Consider the following 19,382-nt stretch of genomic DNA (forward strand, 5'->3'; position numbering starts at 1 on the left):
TGATGACTACCCCACCTAAGCTTTGGGCAATAGCCAATCCCATGTCACTCGGTATTCCCACACTACCTTGAACTTCCTTCCACCATGCCCTACTCATCAGATTTCCTTTGTAAGTTCATGCTAACCTAACGCGAGTCCAGGTTTGGAGTACACACAGCCTTAGACAACAAACCACATTCTGAGGGCAACTCCTGGAATCAGGACACTTTCTCCAGATTTATCCCACCTGATACTTAACTCTCCTCCTTACCAGCCCGTGATACTGACATCCTAATCTGCTAGCGGAGCCCACCAGTCCTAACAAATATATGCTGTACAACTGCAAATTTACCTGAATATGAGCCAAAAAGCAAGGTGTCAAATACATTGTAATCTTCTAATAAAACTATGATACTTCTGTCATCCTGTTTTTAATTTACTGTGTTAAAGCTTGCCCTCCATTCCGAATCAAGAGCCAATAGGTTCTACACAGCCCGCGCAGAAAAATTATGAAAATATCCACTAGATGTCAGCCATGAGCTGTTATGGGGCCTCGGGAGTGTGTATGGAATAAAAACATTTTGAGTTTGAGAATGAAACCGAGGGCTATGAAAAAAATAACAAAAAAAATTTTTTTTAATAAAAAACATGTTTTGCTAATGTGCACAATGCGAGGGTGTTCAACATGCCCCATGGGTGAAGGGCCCATCTACAACTTGAACTTTATCTTAGAAATGAAAACAATGTAACAATTGTTCCCTCATATTAATCTGAAATAATATATTAAAAAAAATTTGGAAGATTTCCCTTTCAGTATAAACCAAGACAGGAACTGTATTGCATGAGAAGTAGTTTGGTTTTTCAACACATGTAAATACAATAAATTAGATGATGTCAACAGGCTCCAATGGGTCCCTTCTCCAAGTAAAAATCAAATATTACCACAGCCTGTGATACCCTACTCCTCCCACTCTTCCACCCTCACCCACTTCAGCCACTCTGACTCCTGAGCACACCTGAAATCTTCCCAGAAATACCTGTATGGTTGACTCTCTTATTAGATTCAGGACAGTATAGCCACCAGATCAGAGGCCTTCCCAGATGCCCTTTCTAAAATAGCCCCACTTTACCACCATCCATAAAGCTTGACTTCCTTACCTGAGTATTTTCTTCATAACACTTACTATTGTAATTACTAACTTGCTGTTTTCTTTTTCTGGATATTAGCTCCCTGAAAGCAGGGACCTTGTCTTGCTCCCTGCTTTCCTCCCAGAGCCTAGAACAGGGCCAGGCTTGTAAGAGATGTTCAATCAATATCATCAAATAAATGATCTTCACTCAAAGATATTCAGAAAAGACCATAGTTTAAATAGTCATTTGTTTTCATTCAGTGAATGTTTATTAAATATCTAACATAAGGAAGGCACCGAACTATGAAGGCACAAGGGACATTATCTTGTTGATGAGAAACATACTGAGTCTCTTGTACTTATAAAATCTCTGGGCTTGCATGCACAATATACAAGGCCAGGCACAATGGCTCATGTCTATAGCCCCAGAACTGTAGGAGGCCAAGGCTTAAAACCAGCCTGTTCAACATACAAGACCTCATCTCTTGAAAAAAAATTAGCCAGGCATAGTCGTGCAGGCCTATAGTCCCAGCCACTTGGGAGGCTGAGGCAGGAGGATCACTTGAGCCCAGGAGTTCAGGGTTGCAGTGAGCTATGATCTATAATCACACTACTATACTCTAGCCTAAGCAACAAAGAAATACTCTAAAATTTAAAAAAAAAATTATTTTTCAAAAGGCTACAAAACAAAGATATGAAGACAAAGGTCATGGCTCCCATTGTGAAAAACTGTGGAACAATTTCAGTTCTTAAAACCTCCATGGAGGGAGATGTTTCCAGAGAACAGGAGCCCTTCTTTCAGTATAACTCAATTCTCTTCTCCTGCACTTAAAACTCACTTTCTTTTGTTTTGTCCTCAGTGACAACAGAGACCACCTTTACATTTCTCTATATTCCTCAGCTTGCTCTATTTAGAGTGTTCCAGACTTTGAGCTTTAATTCCAAGTTGAGAGTTGGGTTTTTTGCCCAGAAGACTCATAATTTTCATGATTTCCATGTCCATTCTCCCCCATTCCTACACCTCATGCCCCTGAAACAATGTAATAATCAGTCCTTTCGGTACAAAGTTTTCACAGAAATTCAGGAAAAATAATCTACCATATGCATATGGCTTGGTTTCCAGCAATCTACAAGAGTAAATCACGGGTTCCTTTGGATCCTAACCAATTTTGGGCCTTTTCCCAGCCCCTAGCCTACCTTTTTCCAGTCGTTCCCCAACCCCTACTTCACAGCTATCATCCTGAACAGAAAATGGGAGAGCAGATGCTTAAACAGATTATTACAGGAAGATGAGAGGTTTTTTAATACGGGAAAATAACTGGCAAATCTTAAGTGATTTTACTCTCCAACAAAAGTTTGCCGGAAATGCTAGTGATTTCTTTTTATGTGCGAAAGATGCATGAGTTTCCAGTAGAGGATATTTTGGGTGCATTTTCCTCACAAATCTACAACCTATGATTTATTAAGCTATTTTCTCTTCTATAAAGAAAATATAATCCTATTTCTTGACAGTTGACAGCATATGAATGTTTCCTTCTGAAATCTTTTCAATTGCTTTGAACTAGAACCAAGCACATCCCATGAATAATTCTGTTTATTTCTTCTTCCTAAGAGTCCAAATAAATGCAGCCACTTGAAGGAGCTAATACAATTAGAGTGATACCCTCACTTCCACAGCATTCAAATTATCCCAAAACAACATATTTACATAACCACAGTTCGTTGGGAATTAGACCCTGGTAAATTAGGAATATTGAACCATGAGATCATTAGGACAACCTGCCTTTACTATAAGGCTGTGGGCGACTCACGGTAAGAAACGGAGCTAAACTCTGCAGACTGAGATGTTCATTGTAGTTGTAAATTTCAGCTCAGAACGGTATGTAGTGTTCGTTTGATCTTAAAGTGAACTACATCAGAAAGCTGGAACTCAGGTGTTTGAGAATAGAGAATTTTTGTCCTTTAGAACGTAGTAACAGTCATAGACTGATCAGAATATAACATTTGAAATGAGAGCCCAAGAACAATTTTTTCAGATGAACAGCCTAATTTAGAAGATTAGGCAACTAAAGATTTTTATCTACTTCTTCCTTCAAAGTCAAGCTGCCTTGAGTTGTATTGTACAAACCCACAATTTCACTTACCTACCCCTTAACCAGTATGTTTACACGGCCCTCTTCTCTGGGCTGTGACAAATATACAACTTTCCCACCCTCTACTCGGTTCTCACTTGGTACCCACAGAAGGCATCCTTGTGTCCAAAACAAGCTTCAGAAGTAGTTCAGGTTGAGTATTCCTTATGTAAAATGCTTCAGGTCAAGTGTTTGGCAGAAGTGTTTCAGATTTTGGATTTTTCATCTTTAAAAATATCTGCATTATGCTACTTGAGCATCCCTAATCCAGAAATCTAAAACCCAAAAAGCTCTATAAGCATTTCCTCTGAGTGTCCTGTCAAGCTCAAAAAATTTCGGATTTGGGAGCATTTTGGATTTGGGGACTAGGAGTGCTAAGTCATAGTAGGCTCCGTTTAACTCTGCACATCAGGCCTCAGAAGCACAAACCAGGCTGTGGCTTCAAACTGGACCCCATGTTCCGGTGTGGTTAGGTTCTCACTTGAGCTGGGGGTTACCACAGAAGGGAAGCCCTCCGTTGCCACTGTTCTCCCTGGCTGACCATGTGAGCAGGCCAGTGGGCTTCACTCCCAGCTGATTAAATGGCCTCTGCTTCTGCTCCACAAACCTTGTGTAGCTTACTGTCACACCAGAGCATGAAGGCCCCAGGGAGACAGGAAGGTCCACCTGCTTTCTTGAGTCTAACTCACATCCACCATAGAATTATCAGATGCCTGACATTCAAGGAATTTCATCCAGCCAGTAACAAAGATGACAATTTGTTCCTCATTTTTCTGGCAGTTCTTATATGAACTCTCCACCAGTCAGAACTTTGGAGGGGAAGGCAAATGAGTTGCATCAAACTCCTAATACACTTTTAATACCATAACCAAGATCTAATGTGACAGGAAACTGAGGAATTAAATTTAAATCCACAATGAGCTTGAGCCTCTTGCTGCCACCATGGCAGCCAATTTTGAGTAGCTATGTGAACCTGGGCGATTGGCCTTGACCAGTGTAGCAGGTGATTACAACTTTTGTTGTGGTGTCAGCTACAATAAAGCACAGCATTGGCTGAAATGACTACATGCCAAACAATAAATGATATTAGAAAATGACAATCCATTCTCAGAGTTATTTTCCTTTGGACCACAAGACCAACAAGGAGAAAGCTGGCCTTGGGCAAAGATATAGATGGCAGAGAAGCTCTCACCATGGCCTTACACCTCCAAGTCCCTCCCTTGCTAGGGACTCTGGCATCCTGGTGGAGAGGCCAGGCGCTGGCCAGAGCCAGGAAAAGATAATTCAAAGCAGGTTCTTCTTTGAGCATAGGTGAGAGCTGGGACGGCTAGACCTCCAGTGTGGGAGCTTCTAAAGTGTGGCCACAGATCCCTTCTTATTCCTCAGGATCCACCGAGGGAATAGTAACCAAGATGTCAGAGGATGGACGAGAGGAGCATCAGCAGAACACTGTCTGTTTTTTGGCCGGGGCTAGGTTTGAACCCGCCACCTCCGACATATGGGACCGGCGCCCTACTCCTTGAGCCACAGGCGCCGCAGAACACTGTCTGAGAATCAGGGTGGTTGATATTTCCTGTCTCAGTGAGAGAGTCATCTCCCAGAAGGAAAGAGAACAGTGGAACTCCAAGCAGGAATACAGCATGAACTCCAAACATGAAGACATCGAGTGCCAGGGAAGTCTGGGGAAGGCCCTTTGCAAACACCGGTGATTTTAGGAAGATGTCCAAAGTAAATTTAAAGCACGAGAATATTCCCCCACTACACTCTAACCCCTCAGGATCCCTGGATGTCCCAGGAGACTCACAGTGAAGTGGTAGTTATCCTAACTCTCCTACCACTATTTATGAAATACACTGATGGATTCTGACCCAAAAGGGACAACTATAAATCTCAGCTATGACATAACTCAGCGGTAGTCACAAGAATGACATACAAAATTTAGCAGTGAGGCTTCTTCATTTTTCATTCACTACAGACCAGTGACTAGCATGTCCCAAATTTAAACAAAATTGAAGATGAGACCATAATGGTCATTTCCCTTATTTGGGAAATGATCCATAATTTTCTTAGCAAGGTTCAATAAAAGAAAACGTAGAAAAAAATAAGAAAATAAGGGTTAGTAATTTCACGTAATGGAACTGCACAGTTAACAATGAATCGTTCTGCAGAATATTTTACACAATATGATCCATGCGTTTTAGCTAACACAATCACACAAACCCCTTAACAAGCATAGATGGTGAAGAATGAAATCAAATGGTTTATATTTTTATTTTATGAAAAGTTATTCAGGGAATTCAAACACACACCCCAAGTACACAGTGCACAAGCTGAATTTTCACGCCCTTTATTGTTGTTTCACGTTTGCCCTGTTTCTCTAACCCATAAGCCAGAATCGGGCATCACCCACTCACAGAGGAAAGCACCACATGCAGGAGACAGACTTGCACTTCTCTGTCTGTTCTGTAGAAAATCCTGAGGGTGGGTCTGTAAATGTTGCACTGTCTGTCCTGCGTTACAGCAGAAGAAAGGGGATACATCCTGCTAATGGTTTCATTTGAATAAATTGTTTAAAATCTGATACGCAAAATTTCTAAAACACAGAGGAGTAAAATAATCTGTTCTGTGTTGTCTAAAACGTCAAAAAGAAGGAAATTGACTAAAATACCCTTTACTAAACAGGATATGTGAACCCATATATTTGCAACCCATTGCATCAAGAAAACAGGGCCAGGCATGGTGGCTCACACCTGTAATCCCAGCACACTGGGAGGCCAAGGCAGGTGGATCTCTTGAGCTCAGGAGTTCAAGACCAACCTGAGCAAGAGCAAAACCCCATCTCTACTAAAGGTAGAAAAACTAGCTAGCATAGTAGCAGGCATGGAGGGGAGAAATGGGGAAAGGAAAAGGGGGGGAAAGAGAAAATAGGGTGAAAAGATTAGAAATTATGAATGTGATACTTAGGAATGTCCTAAATATGGGAAGAACTGCCAAGAGACAGAAGGCACATGGAGGGAAAGTCCTACTAGTACCAAGAAAGCAGCAGTACCTAAACCTCCAGGGACAGGAAATTAAGTTTAGTGTCTGTGGGGTTGCACAAAGTCAACCAGGTTAAAAACGGATCAGGTTATTACTTCTTGCTCATCAAATGCAAATATATTTTTATAGGAAAGTTTCCATAAAATGTCAAGGCTGATTATATAAAAGGGTCAGTAACAAACTGACTTTACAAAAACTCCTTGACAGTAATGTTTCTACTTTAGCCTAATTATTATTTATTCTACATAAGGCTAGAAAAAAGAAAAAGTTTGTAACTTCTTTATAGTCATGGTTTGCATTCATTATTAGTAAAAATATTTACAAATAGGACACTGACATCAAATTTTGTAATATTGTCTTTTTATACTCACATCTATGTGATTTTGGCATCCAAGCTCATACTAAAAAAAGTTCTTTGTAAAGTGTGATTCAATGTTGTACACATCCTAATTTTCAATATAAGATAACGAGATGAATAGTTTGCAATTTTATGTGTTCGTGCTGGGTGAAGAGGAAATGATGCTGAATTAAACTCCCAAACTCACATCTGGGTAATTCAGTCCAACATTTGAAAGCTGATTTGTGTGGGCCTGCGTGTGTATGTGTACGCTTATTATTTTTAAATACTACATGATTGATTATCCGAAACTGATCTGAAAATGAGAAAGAAGTGGGGCAGCTGATTGTTGTTCACACTCTTCAAATTCAACAATTCCATCATTTCTTCCCTAGTCCAAAACTAGAAGATTTAAATACATTACAATCAGCAAACCAATATGACCATTTCTCCCTTTCTTTAGCAACATCTACTTCCTGACTGGACAGATGTAAAGCTAACAGATAAGTGGAAATCTGTCTTCCTCCCACAGCAGCTGTGATGGACTCCTATGAACATTGTTTTGGATAATTGCACCCTGAAGGGTTCACTATGGAAAAAAGAAACATTTGAGGTCATTTCCAAATGCACTGCACCAAGGCTGGCTGTAGAAAGGCCACCTGACAACACAGGCACAGTTTTCCCTTCATGCTGTTCAAATGTGGCTATGGGCCACCAGGGATCTAAATCAAAAGGAAATTAGAAAAGATTTGCCAGGGAACATCTTAAGAGCCAATTAAAACCCAAGGTTTGGTTTTAGTCCTTGATGAAAAAGTAACTCCAAAACATTTGTTTTTCACTGCTGATTCTGTGAAAATGCTCTGAAGACAAACTTCAGGCTCTGTCCAACCTAGGACCTCAGTGATCAGTGCTCAGAGATTTTTCGGATGGTGTCATAGTTTAGTACCGGTGTTGAGGCACTACTGAGCCCTGTTTTCTCTGGGTGTGCTTCTTTCTTCCCCAGAATGTAAAATGTTTCCTCTGATCTTCACAACAGTTCTCTGGGATGGGCTGGACAAGTCTCTGCATTTTATCGATGAGAATAAGCAAATGACTTGCCCAGTGTCTCACTGTAAGCGAAGCGAAAGCCAAATAATGCTCAAGTCCAGAACTTCAGTTTTATGCAAAAGCATCATAAAAGGGGTCTGACAGCTAACTTACTAACACATCTGTTGATTTGAACATCTGGATGATCTAGTTCACACATTCGTTATTCCCCCTTGAGGTTGGCCACAGCATTGATCCAAACCAATATTTGGAGTTCACTTGTAAATTGTGGCCACAGATTTGCCTTTTATTTGTTCCTGATGGCCAAACACCTAATCGGTTGACCTAGGAGAAACTACATCGCTGATGGGCAAGAGAAAAAAACTTAAAACTCCACAGCTGCCTTGAGAAAGAGTGATGTAACAGAAAAAGCTGCTAGAATCACATATGCTCAGGGAGGGAAAAAAAAAAGAATTCCCCAGGAAGTTGCAAGGAAATGTATATAATATTTATATTATCTTTGAGATTTTAAATGTAAGAAATGAAACAGCCATACCATTTCTCTTTCCCCATATGGCACAGAAATGTAAATGACTAGGCTATTCAAACTTAAACTGCATGAGGGAGGAGATTTATACTTATGACATACTTAATTCCTCCTTATGATGACTGCTTTAAATCTAACAAGAGAGATTCGTCATCCTCTACTTTCACCTGAGGTTTAAAAGTGACTTTCAAAGGCTCAGGGGTGGAGGTCTGCCCTCCTTCTCGGTGAGGGTACCCCACCCCGGCAGCCTCGTGTTCGGGTTCGCTGAGTTCATCGGAGTAATGCTCACCAATGGGACCCAGAGACCCACTCCTGGCAATGAAGCCCACCCCCATCTCCCTGCCACCCTCCTGACCTTCAGCAACATTTTGGTCCTTAGCTTTCCTAAGGCTACGCATCTTAAAGGCTTCCTTGGAAGGAGCTGCATTCGAAATCGATTTCTTGAGTCGTTCCCCCGACTGCCTCAGCCTCTCTCCTGACTGCCTCAGCCTCTCCCTTCTCTCCGGGGTCACTATTCTAGTTCTAATTCTGTTCACTTTCTGATCAAAATTCTGGCGTGTCTTCTGCACGTTTTCCTTAGAAAATGCCTTTCTGATATTATCAATGCGCTCCTTGCCGGACTTTCTAAACCTGGCAGATCTGCTTTCTTCAACATAATATTCTTCATCGGAAGAGAGATCTATCGGGGAGTCAAAGGCATCGTCCTCCTCCTCCTGGTTCTCAGTTAGACTTCTCTCTTTAATAGACAAGGATGTTGGACACCGAAACTTCTCCTGAGGGAGAAAAATACATAAGCATGTTAGTGCCACCTTTGCATTAGAGATCAGCTCTTTTATCTCCTGGCCATGCCTTGTAAATCTCCTTTGTGGGTGATTTATTTTCTGCTTGCTCCTTAAATGTTGGCATCTATCAGGGTTTCTCTCTCTCTTTGAATCTTTTTCTCTTCTTCATCTCCCAAGCTCACCCTGAGCAAAGTTACCCACTCCTATGCCTTTGGATCCACTCAGAAGCAAACTCACAAGTATCTTATCTTCACCTTTCCCCCTCTCTTACCACATCTAAATGATGGGCAGAATTCTCTACCTCGGGTAACACAGGAGTCTCAAGCTCAGCAAGTTCAAAAATCAAGACCCATCCACCATCCTCTCCACTTCAACTTCTTTCCCTGTACCTCTCAGCAGTAATACCCATCCAGGTGCCACATAAGATAGAAGCCCCAGTCATCATCCCATATATATTTCCCCTCCCTTTTATACAACTGTTCACCAAGCCGGTTATAACACCACCTAATAACTTGTCTATTCCCTCCTCCCTCCTCATTCCCAGTGTCTTGATTTTGGTCCTTGTCAGGCCTGAACTCATGACCCTTTAACCTCCAAAACATTACCCAAGTATTTCCTGAGAAATATTTGCAAGGCACAGGGCACATACCTACATCTATTTACAACATTTATCACAGCTGAAATGAATTATATATATATATATATATATAAGTAGAGTTCTAATATATCTAGTAGATACATATATCTCTTAGGCCTTCACTAGGTGACAGATCCCTTGAAAGCAGAGATAATGATAATGCATCTTATTTATGTTTTTGTGCCTAGTATCTATCAAAGGGCCTTGTACATAGTAGGTATACTCAATAATAATCCTTCTTAGATCAAACAAGAGACTCACAGCTTCATTCAACAAATAGTTACTAAGTACCACCACCCAAGAGTCTATGTTCTAGGAACTGAGAAACTTCTGTGAAGATAAAAGAGTTTATACTCTTTGAATGAGACAAACAAGTAAAATAGATAGTACGTTGGATGGTGACAGGTGCTAAGGCGAAAAAGAAAGCAAGGATGGAGGATAAACAGTGAGGTCAGAAAGGCCTCACCAATATGGTGACACCTGGGCTGAGACCTGAGAGTTGTGCATGTATCTGAGAAGAAGAGAGAAGAGCAAGGGGCACCATGTGGCCAGAGCAGTGACCAAGGGGTGTGAGGTGACAGAGAGCAGGTAGGAGAGGTAGCAGGTGGGCCAGATCAGGCAGGGTCTGTATCTAATTCTGAGGATGATAGGAAGTTTGTAAAAAGTTTTTGAGGACCAAGGTGCCATGATCTAACCCATTCTGTAAAAGGATCACTCTGTTGAAACAGACTATCGGGGCAAGTCTAGACACAGAGAACAGGTGGTCAGCCCTGAGATGAGGCAGGTGAGAGCTGGATACGGGTGTTGGCAAAAGTGGTGGTAAGAAGTGGTCTGATTCCGGATGTGCTCTAAAGGCAGGAGCCAACAGGATTTGCTGCTAGACTTGGGGGTGGAGTGTTAGAATGTCAAGGATGATCCTCACATGCATGGCCTGAACAAAGGACAGACCTGCCATTAACGGTAATGAGGAGATGCAGGAAACCGAGACTGGAGGGAAAAGATAGAATCTGCACATGTCGTCTCTGAGAGGCCCACTGGGCAGGAGAGCAGACATGCCAGTAGGCAGCTGAGCAGATCACTGATGTGAAGATGGAATCAAAGGTCATGAGACTAGATGAAAGAGACAGGGGACACGGCCCTACACTGTTTTATTCAAAGCTAGTTGGGGGGCCAAGTGTTTTCTGAATTCAGAATTTTTTAGATGTTGGAAAGCTATTATATAACATTCCCAGTGAGCTCTCCAAAGAAACATTTCTCTGGCAAAAAATATAAATATTCACACTAAGGTGGGGATTTAAAGACTATAAATAGCCTCATGTTCCTTCAAGTCAGGTTTTCCCACTGAATGAGTTCAGGTTAAACTAGGGTCTTGCTGTCAAATCAGTTATGAAAAAAAATTATTCTTAGAAATTTCTGGAATATAGATCATGGATTTTGGACATGTAGGTAAGAAGGAAGAGCTGAGAAAAACCAAAAAAGGAGAAATACCAGGTAGTGAGTGAGGCAAGAAGAAATCCAAAAGGGAACAGCACGCCCAGACACCAAGGGGAAAGAAGTTTCAAGAAGAGAGAAGGGACCAATTGTGTCAAATGTATCAAAAGAATAAGGATGAGACCTGGATTTGGGAATATGACAGAACCTACAGATTTTGAGAGCCAGCCCAGACCACAGCGCTAAAGAAATCCAACCAACTACTTAGGGATTATTTCTAAATGAGGTAAAAAAATTTGAAAAATCATGAGATTTTTAACTCAACTAAGTTAAAATTTCTAAAAGAAACTGTGTCTTCTATGTGAGATCCAGATTAAATCTACCTAATCAAAAAACATAATAAATACGTAAGAAACATATTTATGCATATTTCAAAATCAGTCCGATAGTCAAGAAGGTATTCCTGGCACCGTATTTCTTTGGATACTTATTTAAAATTAAATTCTTTGGCTACAGGATTAGAGTGTCTAGGAGCTAAAAAAGGCAGGGGTGGGCGTCTCATAACTCTCTGATGAATCAGTCAGAAGCAGTGAAATTATTCCTCTCCTTTCCTGACACCTGCTGCAGGGAGTAGCTTCAGCAACACAGTGTGGGCTGGTATGGCCCGAGAAGGTATAATTAGAAAAGGAAAGAGCCAAAAAAGAGTAATTACTGTTGGTAGGAAGAAAAAACTCTCACAATCTTGCTGTGAAGAAATGATATAGCATGACTCAAGAAATCACCCACCCTTCTCTGACTACACAACAAATAAAAATCAGGCTTTAAAACAAAACAAAACAGGGCGGCACCTGTGGCTCAGTCAGTAGGGCGCCAGCCCCATATACCGAGGGTGGTGGGTTCAAACCCGGCCCCAGCTGAACTGCAACCAAAAAATAGCTGGGCGTTGTGGCGGGCGCCTGTAGTCCCAGCTACTTGGGAGGCTGAGGCAAGAGAATCGCTTAAGCCCAGGAGTTGGAGGTTGCTGTGAGCTGTGTGATGCCATGGCCATAAAGTGAGACTCTGTCTCTACTTAAAAAAAAAAAAAAAAACAGAAACAGAGGTAGAGCCCCAAAGTATTACTTATTATGTGGATCTATTGGTTGCAACTCGGATGAGTCACAGATATCATGGGTTAGTGGTGAATAGCCTGCAATAATAATTGAAGATGGTAAGGTTGAATTATAATTTATTTCCACACACAGTTATATCTTTTAATGGGCAAGTCCAGATTAAAAAAATTTTTTTGCAACAGAATAAATACTACGGACATGAATGAATATCAAAGTAATAAAGCTAGGGGAATTTTAAATATATAAAAATCTAGGGCTTATCATTTAGAGAATGGCCAAATATCTTATTTTTAACCACAGCATGTGATTAATAACTAAAATTATCAGAAGATATTGTAACACTCCTGGCTTGTGTGATAAGAGAGATCATCAAGGTGAAAGGATGTTCAAAGAGAATCCATAATTGTATAAACAAAAGATCAGTTTTACTACAGCTGAATGCTCAGTAGCTGTTGTTAGTTTTAGTAGAAGGGGCAGTCTCAATATAGTTAATATGTGTATTAACTATGAGAATTAATTACAACTAATTTTAACTGCCAAGAATAACCATGTGGATATTATATACAGCATTCTAACATCTATTGAATTTCTGAATCAGATTTCCAAGTTCATTTATCTTTGCTCCAGGAGCTCTCCCATTCTTGCAGAAAAGCAACTGCTTTTTGACAAACTGCTGCTTACTCTGACCAACTTAATTTCACAGAATCTTCTTGACATTATTTCTTATAAGAAAAAGATCTGATATAAACTAGCATCCCTCAGATGCTTTAAATAATTAACGGAGCTCAAAGAAAGGAAATAATTAGCAGTAAGTTATAGGGACTGAACAGGGAAATAAGAAAATAGCTTAGTTCTTTTTTTTTTTTTTATTTTCCATTTGTTTATTTTTTGTTTGTTTATTTGTTTGTTTGTTTTTTTGTTTTTTGTTTTTTTATTGTTGGGGATTCATGAGGGTACAATAAGCCAGTTACACTGATTACAATTGTTAGGTAAAGTAAAAAATTATGTCAATGAACAGTCAATGAGAACTTTTCAAAAACTTCTTTGCTCTAGCCTTTGGCAAATCTTCATTGGCACTTAGTCCACTGCTTTGCACGAAGATACTTAGAAGTACTGAATGCCAAGTATGTTTCCTGGCTATGCCCCATGCAAGTGGAGGGTGAGATACCAGTACACCCCCTACTGCTAATGCTCTTAGAAGGTGAATCAAAAAATGGATACTACACTCCCCAATACCAATTCCAGATCCTCACTACATACAGAAACACCAGAACTGGCCTTTGAAGGTAAAGTGACTGTTTTTTTCAAATTTGTAAGCCTAGGGAAGGGATTCCAGGGACTCTTAGAGAAAGGGAAATGATAAAGGACTTCAAAAGATATAGTCTACCTACCTGCTCTCTTCGAAATAAGCAATTCTTCTCTCTCCTCCTTATTCTTTTGCTAAATAAGCTACCAGCTCTTAAAAAAACAGATCCAGAATACCATTCTACCATCACAGTGCAACTTTATCAATCAACAAAAGGCTATCGAAAATTGCCTAATGTGTAAAGAATGCTGTGGGGAGTGACAGGCCATATCCCTACTATTTCACAATTACCATGCATATCCTACATAATCCAGCTGTGTTGCTATCTCATTTTGTTCTTATTCTTTCTAGCATTTTTTTCCCTATGTACAAAGGCATCAATTTTTTTTTTTTTTTTTTTTTTTTGTAGAGACAGAGTCTCACTTTATGGCCCTCGGTAGAGTGCCGTGGCCTCACACAGCTCACAGCAACCTCCAACTCCTGGGCTTAGGTGATTCTCTTGCCTCAGCCTCCCGAGTAGCTGGGACTACAGGCGCCCGCCACAACGCCCAGCTATTTTTTGGTTGCAGTTTGGCCGGGGCCGGGCTTGAACCCATCACCCTCGGTATATGGGGCCGGCGCCCTACCGACTGAGCCACAGGCACCGCCCACAAAGGCATCAATTTTAAAAATACAGTTGTGATAACACTTTATATGTGCACCAATTAACATCGCTGCACATTTCCTGATTTTATGGTTAGAACAAATTCTTTGACATGAAATTATGGGGCCAAAAAGTTTGTAAATTTTTTAAGTTTTTCATATACTATCAAAACAATCAATCCTTCTACCAGCAGAATATGAAAACGCTTATTTTTTCCAATCCGTAAACTCTGGATATACATTTTAGTAACTACCAATACACATATTTAAAAAGGCAGAAGTGCAATTCTGTTCTTATTTGTCTTTTGTAAAACTACCTGATAATGATAGTTTCCCATTTGCTTTCTTTATTTTTGAGACAGAGTCTCACTATGTTGCCCTCAGTAGAGTGCCCTGGCATCACAGCTCACAGAAACCTCAAACCTTGGACTCAAGCAATTCTTTTGTCTCAGCCTCCCGAATAGCTGGGACTATAGGCACCTGCCACAATGCCCAGCTATTTTTAGAGACGGGGTCTCACTCTTGCTCAGGCTGGTCTTAAACCTGTGAGCCTAGGCAATCCACCCACCTTGGCCTCCCAGAGTGCTAGGATTAGAGGCATGAGTCACTGCACCTGGCCTCCAGTTTCCCATTTTTCAACTGCAAGGAGTGTTCAACCTTTCCTTTGATTTGTAATTGTTTTAAAAACATATTATAGATATTATGCACTTACCATAGATATGGTCCTATTTCCTAAAATGTAAGTGTCAAGGGCAGAGTAACATGGGAACTTAGCTGAATACACATGCCGCATGAAAAATTATTATATTAAATCAGTTAAGTAAAAGGACTTTATACACACATAAGGAGCTATTCATGTGACTCCTATATTTGTATTGCTATAACAATAAGAAAAATAGTAATAATTGATGGATCATTAAGAAAAAGACAGTAACTTTTTCTTATTGTGACTTAAATGTAAAAATTGTGACTTAGATGTAAAATCACATCCTGAAAAGTTTATATTTTACTGTTTAGGGGGTTGTAGGTTCTCCTTGATAAGAAAAAAAAAAATATATATATATGTATATATAGTGGAGCATCTAGTTCTCAGTTTCTTCTTTTAAAGAACAAAGGGGTGTTTTAAACTAGAGGCTTCTTAGGTCTCTTCCAGTTCTAACATTCTCAAAGTCCACGGGAGGACATCATGCTAATAAGGCTAATATGCTGAAAGAGTCTTACCAATATTAAGTTTCAAAGGCAAGAAATAGCCTAAGCTATGAGCCACGGTTCATATTACACGAAATGGCTGAGAAGCTCAAAATACTGATGTGATACATAGCAACGTTAGTTTACATGGAAATGGCTTTATCCTGAGATTTCTGCTGATACAGAACTCCATCACATTAACGTATACAACAGGTAATTTAGATGTAACCTCTGACACAACCTGCTGACAGGTGAAAGAAACAGGAGATTATAATAATCAAGCTGAATATAAATGTAAACATACCTGGAATATTACCACTCGGAATTTGTTTTTCTTCATTATTTCCTCTTGCTTGACTTCAACTTTTTTAACGTGAACTTTTTGTCTCTCCACCCGGGCCTTCACATCTTTAATGTGAGCACTGACTTTTCGGGTCTTCTCAAACAACTTGTTAATGATGTGGCCTGTATTACTGTGCGACTGTGACAGCTTCAACAGGTCGATCTGGACAGATTTTATGGCATTTTCCATCTCCCTGTGTCTCTCTTCTATTCTCTTCTGGCTTGCTTGTACGCTGTCCACAATGGAGGCTACTTTGTCCAGCACAGTCACAATGGTGAGAGCAGCATCTTGGTCTTCATCTTCCGTAACACTCGACAAGCGATTCTGGTGGATTTTATCAGCATTTGAAGCAGACCCATTATGTTCCATTTTATTTGTTCCTCAGCGAAAGATGTCCTAACCACAATCAATTCTGGCACTTCAAGCAAAAGTCAGCTTGATAACAGGCAACAGGGTTGTTTAAAGGGTTGGCAACCCCACCCCTGGAGAATGGTCAAGTATTTATAACTACAAACACCCATACGTGACTGCTCTGCAACATGAACCCTTGCAAAGCACTGGGGACTGTTCCAAACATGCTTGCTAACTGACTAAGGGACTCAAATAAGATTGTGTGGGTAGAAGAGGAAAACTTTTTTTAAAAGTTTACTGAAGCCACCATGTTGCTAATATTAAACCTAGAAGCCAAAAACCCAAAAATGCAAACTCCAAATGTTAGGTGACACTTTTAACTTCAGATAATTTCAAGCAGCATTTGTAAAAGTAGAGGAGAATTTTGAACTGAAATCTGCATTTTCTACTCATTTCACAAATTAAATGTACTAATATATCAGTATCAAAGAATACAGTAAATAAACACACCGAAACAGAGGCCGTATAGTGAAAACATTATATTATAACATGCTTTTCCAAACCAAATATTAAAATTAATATTTAATTTTTAACATATTCTTTAAACTATACATGCATACTTTTGGATATCTAAACTACATGTTAAACAGTTGAATACATTCTACTCACACTTCAGATCTTTAAACACCAACAATCTATTAATACAGCTATTACTACAGGACAAATTTGGATGGAGGTCTTAGATTTTAAGCTCGCTTTAAGAGCACCAATCGTTAACAATTATTTTAGCATTTTATTCACAAACACTGTTATAATTTGTTTATTTATGTTAAAACCAATAGTTTCTTTAAAAATGAATGTGTATTCAAGTAGTTTTAACTGATAAAGAGTAGGCTTTATTCCAATCTGTTTATTAAACAGCCTATTTTCACACTATCTAAATCTACTTTTCAGTGATTTGTTCCATCATTACTACCAGATACATTTTCAAATTATTAGAATGTTTTGTCAAAGAGAGGAATAATCAAATTCCAATCAATACATTTTATAAATATTTTACATCTAACAAACACACAGCTTTATAGTTCATGCGATAGGCAGTGTCTAAAAAAATCAGTTACTAAATCTCAAAAACATTTAAATATCTATTTAAACACAGTGGCTTCTAGCTTTTTTCTTTTTTTTTGTAAGAAAAGTAATCTGTAAACATCTTTACCTTTAGTTCATGCTTGGTCATTTGCTGTGGTCATTGTGGAAGAAGTGGGTATGACTTTATAACCATTTGTAAAGTGGTCCATCTTTGCAAAAATATTACATTCCATGGGTAAAGAACAAGTCTTAGAATTACCATGTGGTACAAATTTGTGAAATCAATTTCCATATTTAAAAACATAAAACAAAGACTACTCAACAGTCCAAAACTGTTGTAGCTGAATATTCTAAATACGAGCCAACAGTACTACACTAAAAATGTCCAAAAATAAGGCCTCTGAAATAAATATTTCCATTCTTTAAAAAAAGACATAATAAATGTACATCACATGGTCAGTGTACATATAAAAGTCATCAGTTTAAACCATCCGGGATGACGTATCTGAAGTAAAATGACCTAGGTTTTGCTTCTGTCGACGTCCTCTATTGTTTTTGGGGCATTTTCTGTTGAATTAAAAAAAGAAAGAAAGAAAAATATTACTTTAATCATTTTGTTCAGAAGATTTAAAGTGTTTCCAAAGTAAAATACATTTCACAGATAACGCGCACTGCATGCAATTACATGAAGGCGAAAGGAGATGGTATCTGGAGTAAGCCAAGGTGAAGATAAACACAATGTCAGCCTGCTACCTTCCCTACAGAGCTGGGAGCTGAAAGCCAGAGACTTATTAGCTAATGGCATAGCTAATGACACACACAGAATTCATTCCTGGTGTCCACACGCTACACACACTCCACTCACAGGGTCCCTGCCCTTCCTCTGGCCTGGCAACACCCCAGCACAGTGACTGATAATATGTGAAACTCATGACCCTGGCCTAGGTACATTCCCTGAGCATTATGATACCTCCAAAATGATAAGAATAGCTTAGATGAAGGCAGAAATCAGGAAGCAGCGTGCTTATTAACCTCTGATAGGAACACACAGGAATTCCACACCGCCGGGGCAAACTACAGAACCCCATAAGGACCTGCCCTGCTGAAGGTAAGGGATATTCCTTGACCCTGCTCTCATTTTCTTCCACAGTGGCAAAAATCTCAGTGCAGTGTAGCTGCTCTGTGCCTGTGCATAGACATAGCTCATACTGATAAGTACAAAGTGCTGTGCCACACATGTAGAGCGAAGGGCTGGGGTTAATTCTGTTCACTCCGAGTCTGGGCTCTGCCAATAACTAGCTGTGCAACCTCAATTTTCCTATACATAAAATATTATTATGTTTTGCTATGTATAATGTGCATCTACTTTTTCTGGCCCAGATTTTCAGGAAAATGCCCCTTGAAAAAGCGGCCAGCTCTCGGCTTGGAGAGACACATCTGGGGAGGGCTAACGCTCCCCTGGTAAACATACAGATCACACCATGCATCCACAGCTGCCTACTCTGTGAAGGCTGCCCTTCTTTCTCTCCCAGGAGCCCTTCCCTCCCTAGCACATCAGGGGCAGCAGATGAGATGGCCATGCCTGTGCCAACACAGCAGGAGCTTTTGAGGCCACTTCGCCTGTGGGCAGCCAGGCCAGTCCTGGGCCTGTGCAGGGCTCCTGGTCCCGACCATGCTGCTGGGCCTCAGGCTCAGCCCTTGCCCCACATGGCTGAAGCCCACTCCTCCCCTGACTAGAACACTGTGCACCTGGCAGGCCTGGGTGGGAAGATGCGGTGGCCGGCTAGGAGGCCTACTAGGCTCCCCTACTCCCAAGCCAAACTACTACCCATGTATAATGCACATCCTTATTTTTCCCTCAAAAATTTGGGCAAAAAGTGCCCATTATACAGGGCAAAATATGGTAAATCAGGAGTTGGGCTAACCTAAAATCTCTATCAGCAAGAAATCTAACCAAAAAAAAAAAAGGGTTACAACAATCATTTTTCCTATCCTAATGCTCCATGTTTTTACTTAATTTCAAGGGGAAGGGAGGGGGGAGGTTTTGTTGGAGGGAGGGTAATGGGTGGGGCCACATCTATGGTGCATCTTAGAATGGGTACAGGCGAAACTTACTAAAGGCAGAATACAAATGCCTACATACAGTAACTAAGAAAATGCCATGAAGGTTACGTTGAACAGTTTGATGAGAATATTTCAGGTTGTGTATGAATCCCGCACATTGTACCCCTTGATTGCACTAATGTACACAGCTATGATTTAATAATAAAAATAAATAAATTAAAAAAAAAGAAAAAATTTCAAAGAATGCAAT

General features: G+C 40.1%; 2 protein-coding genes across 2 annotated transcripts in view; both read right to left on the bottom strand.

The window, feature by feature from the left end:
• Positions 1-5,493: 5,493 nt before the first annotated feature.
• CAVIN4 (caveolae associated protein 4) lies at positions 5,494-16,504 on the bottom strand. The gene is made up of 2 exons (XM_053567531.1): positions 15,590-16,504; positions 5,494-8,963 (listed from the first exon to the last, which is right to left on the bottom strand). Exons 1-2 carry the CDS (start codon positions 15,995-15,997, stop codon positions 8,304-8,306), a joined length of 1,068 nt encoding a protein of 355 aa, XP_053423506.1. The 5' UTR covers positions 15,998-16,504; the 3' UTR covers positions 5,494-8,303.
• Positions 16,504-19,382, bottom strand: part of LOC128569331 (myb/SANT-like DNA-binding domain-containing protein 3) — a 154,020-nt gene continuing 151,141 nt past the window's right edge. The window contains exon 10 of the mRNA XM_053567510.1: positions 16,504-17,635. Coding sequence (XP_053423485.1) covers positions 17,551-17,635 — 85 coding nt within the window. The 3' untranslated portion in view covers positions 16,504-17,550. The remainder of the gene's footprint in view (positions 17,636-19,382) is intronic.

The sequence above is a fragment of the Nycticebus coucang genome, chromosome 2 (genome assembly GCF_027406575.1).
Source record: "Nycticebus coucang isolate mNycCou1 chromosome 2, mNycCou1.pri, whole genome shotgun sequence".
In the NCBI taxonomy this organism is placed as follows: domain Eukaryota; kingdom Metazoa; phylum Chordata; class Mammalia; order Primates; family Lorisidae; genus Nycticebus; species Nycticebus coucang.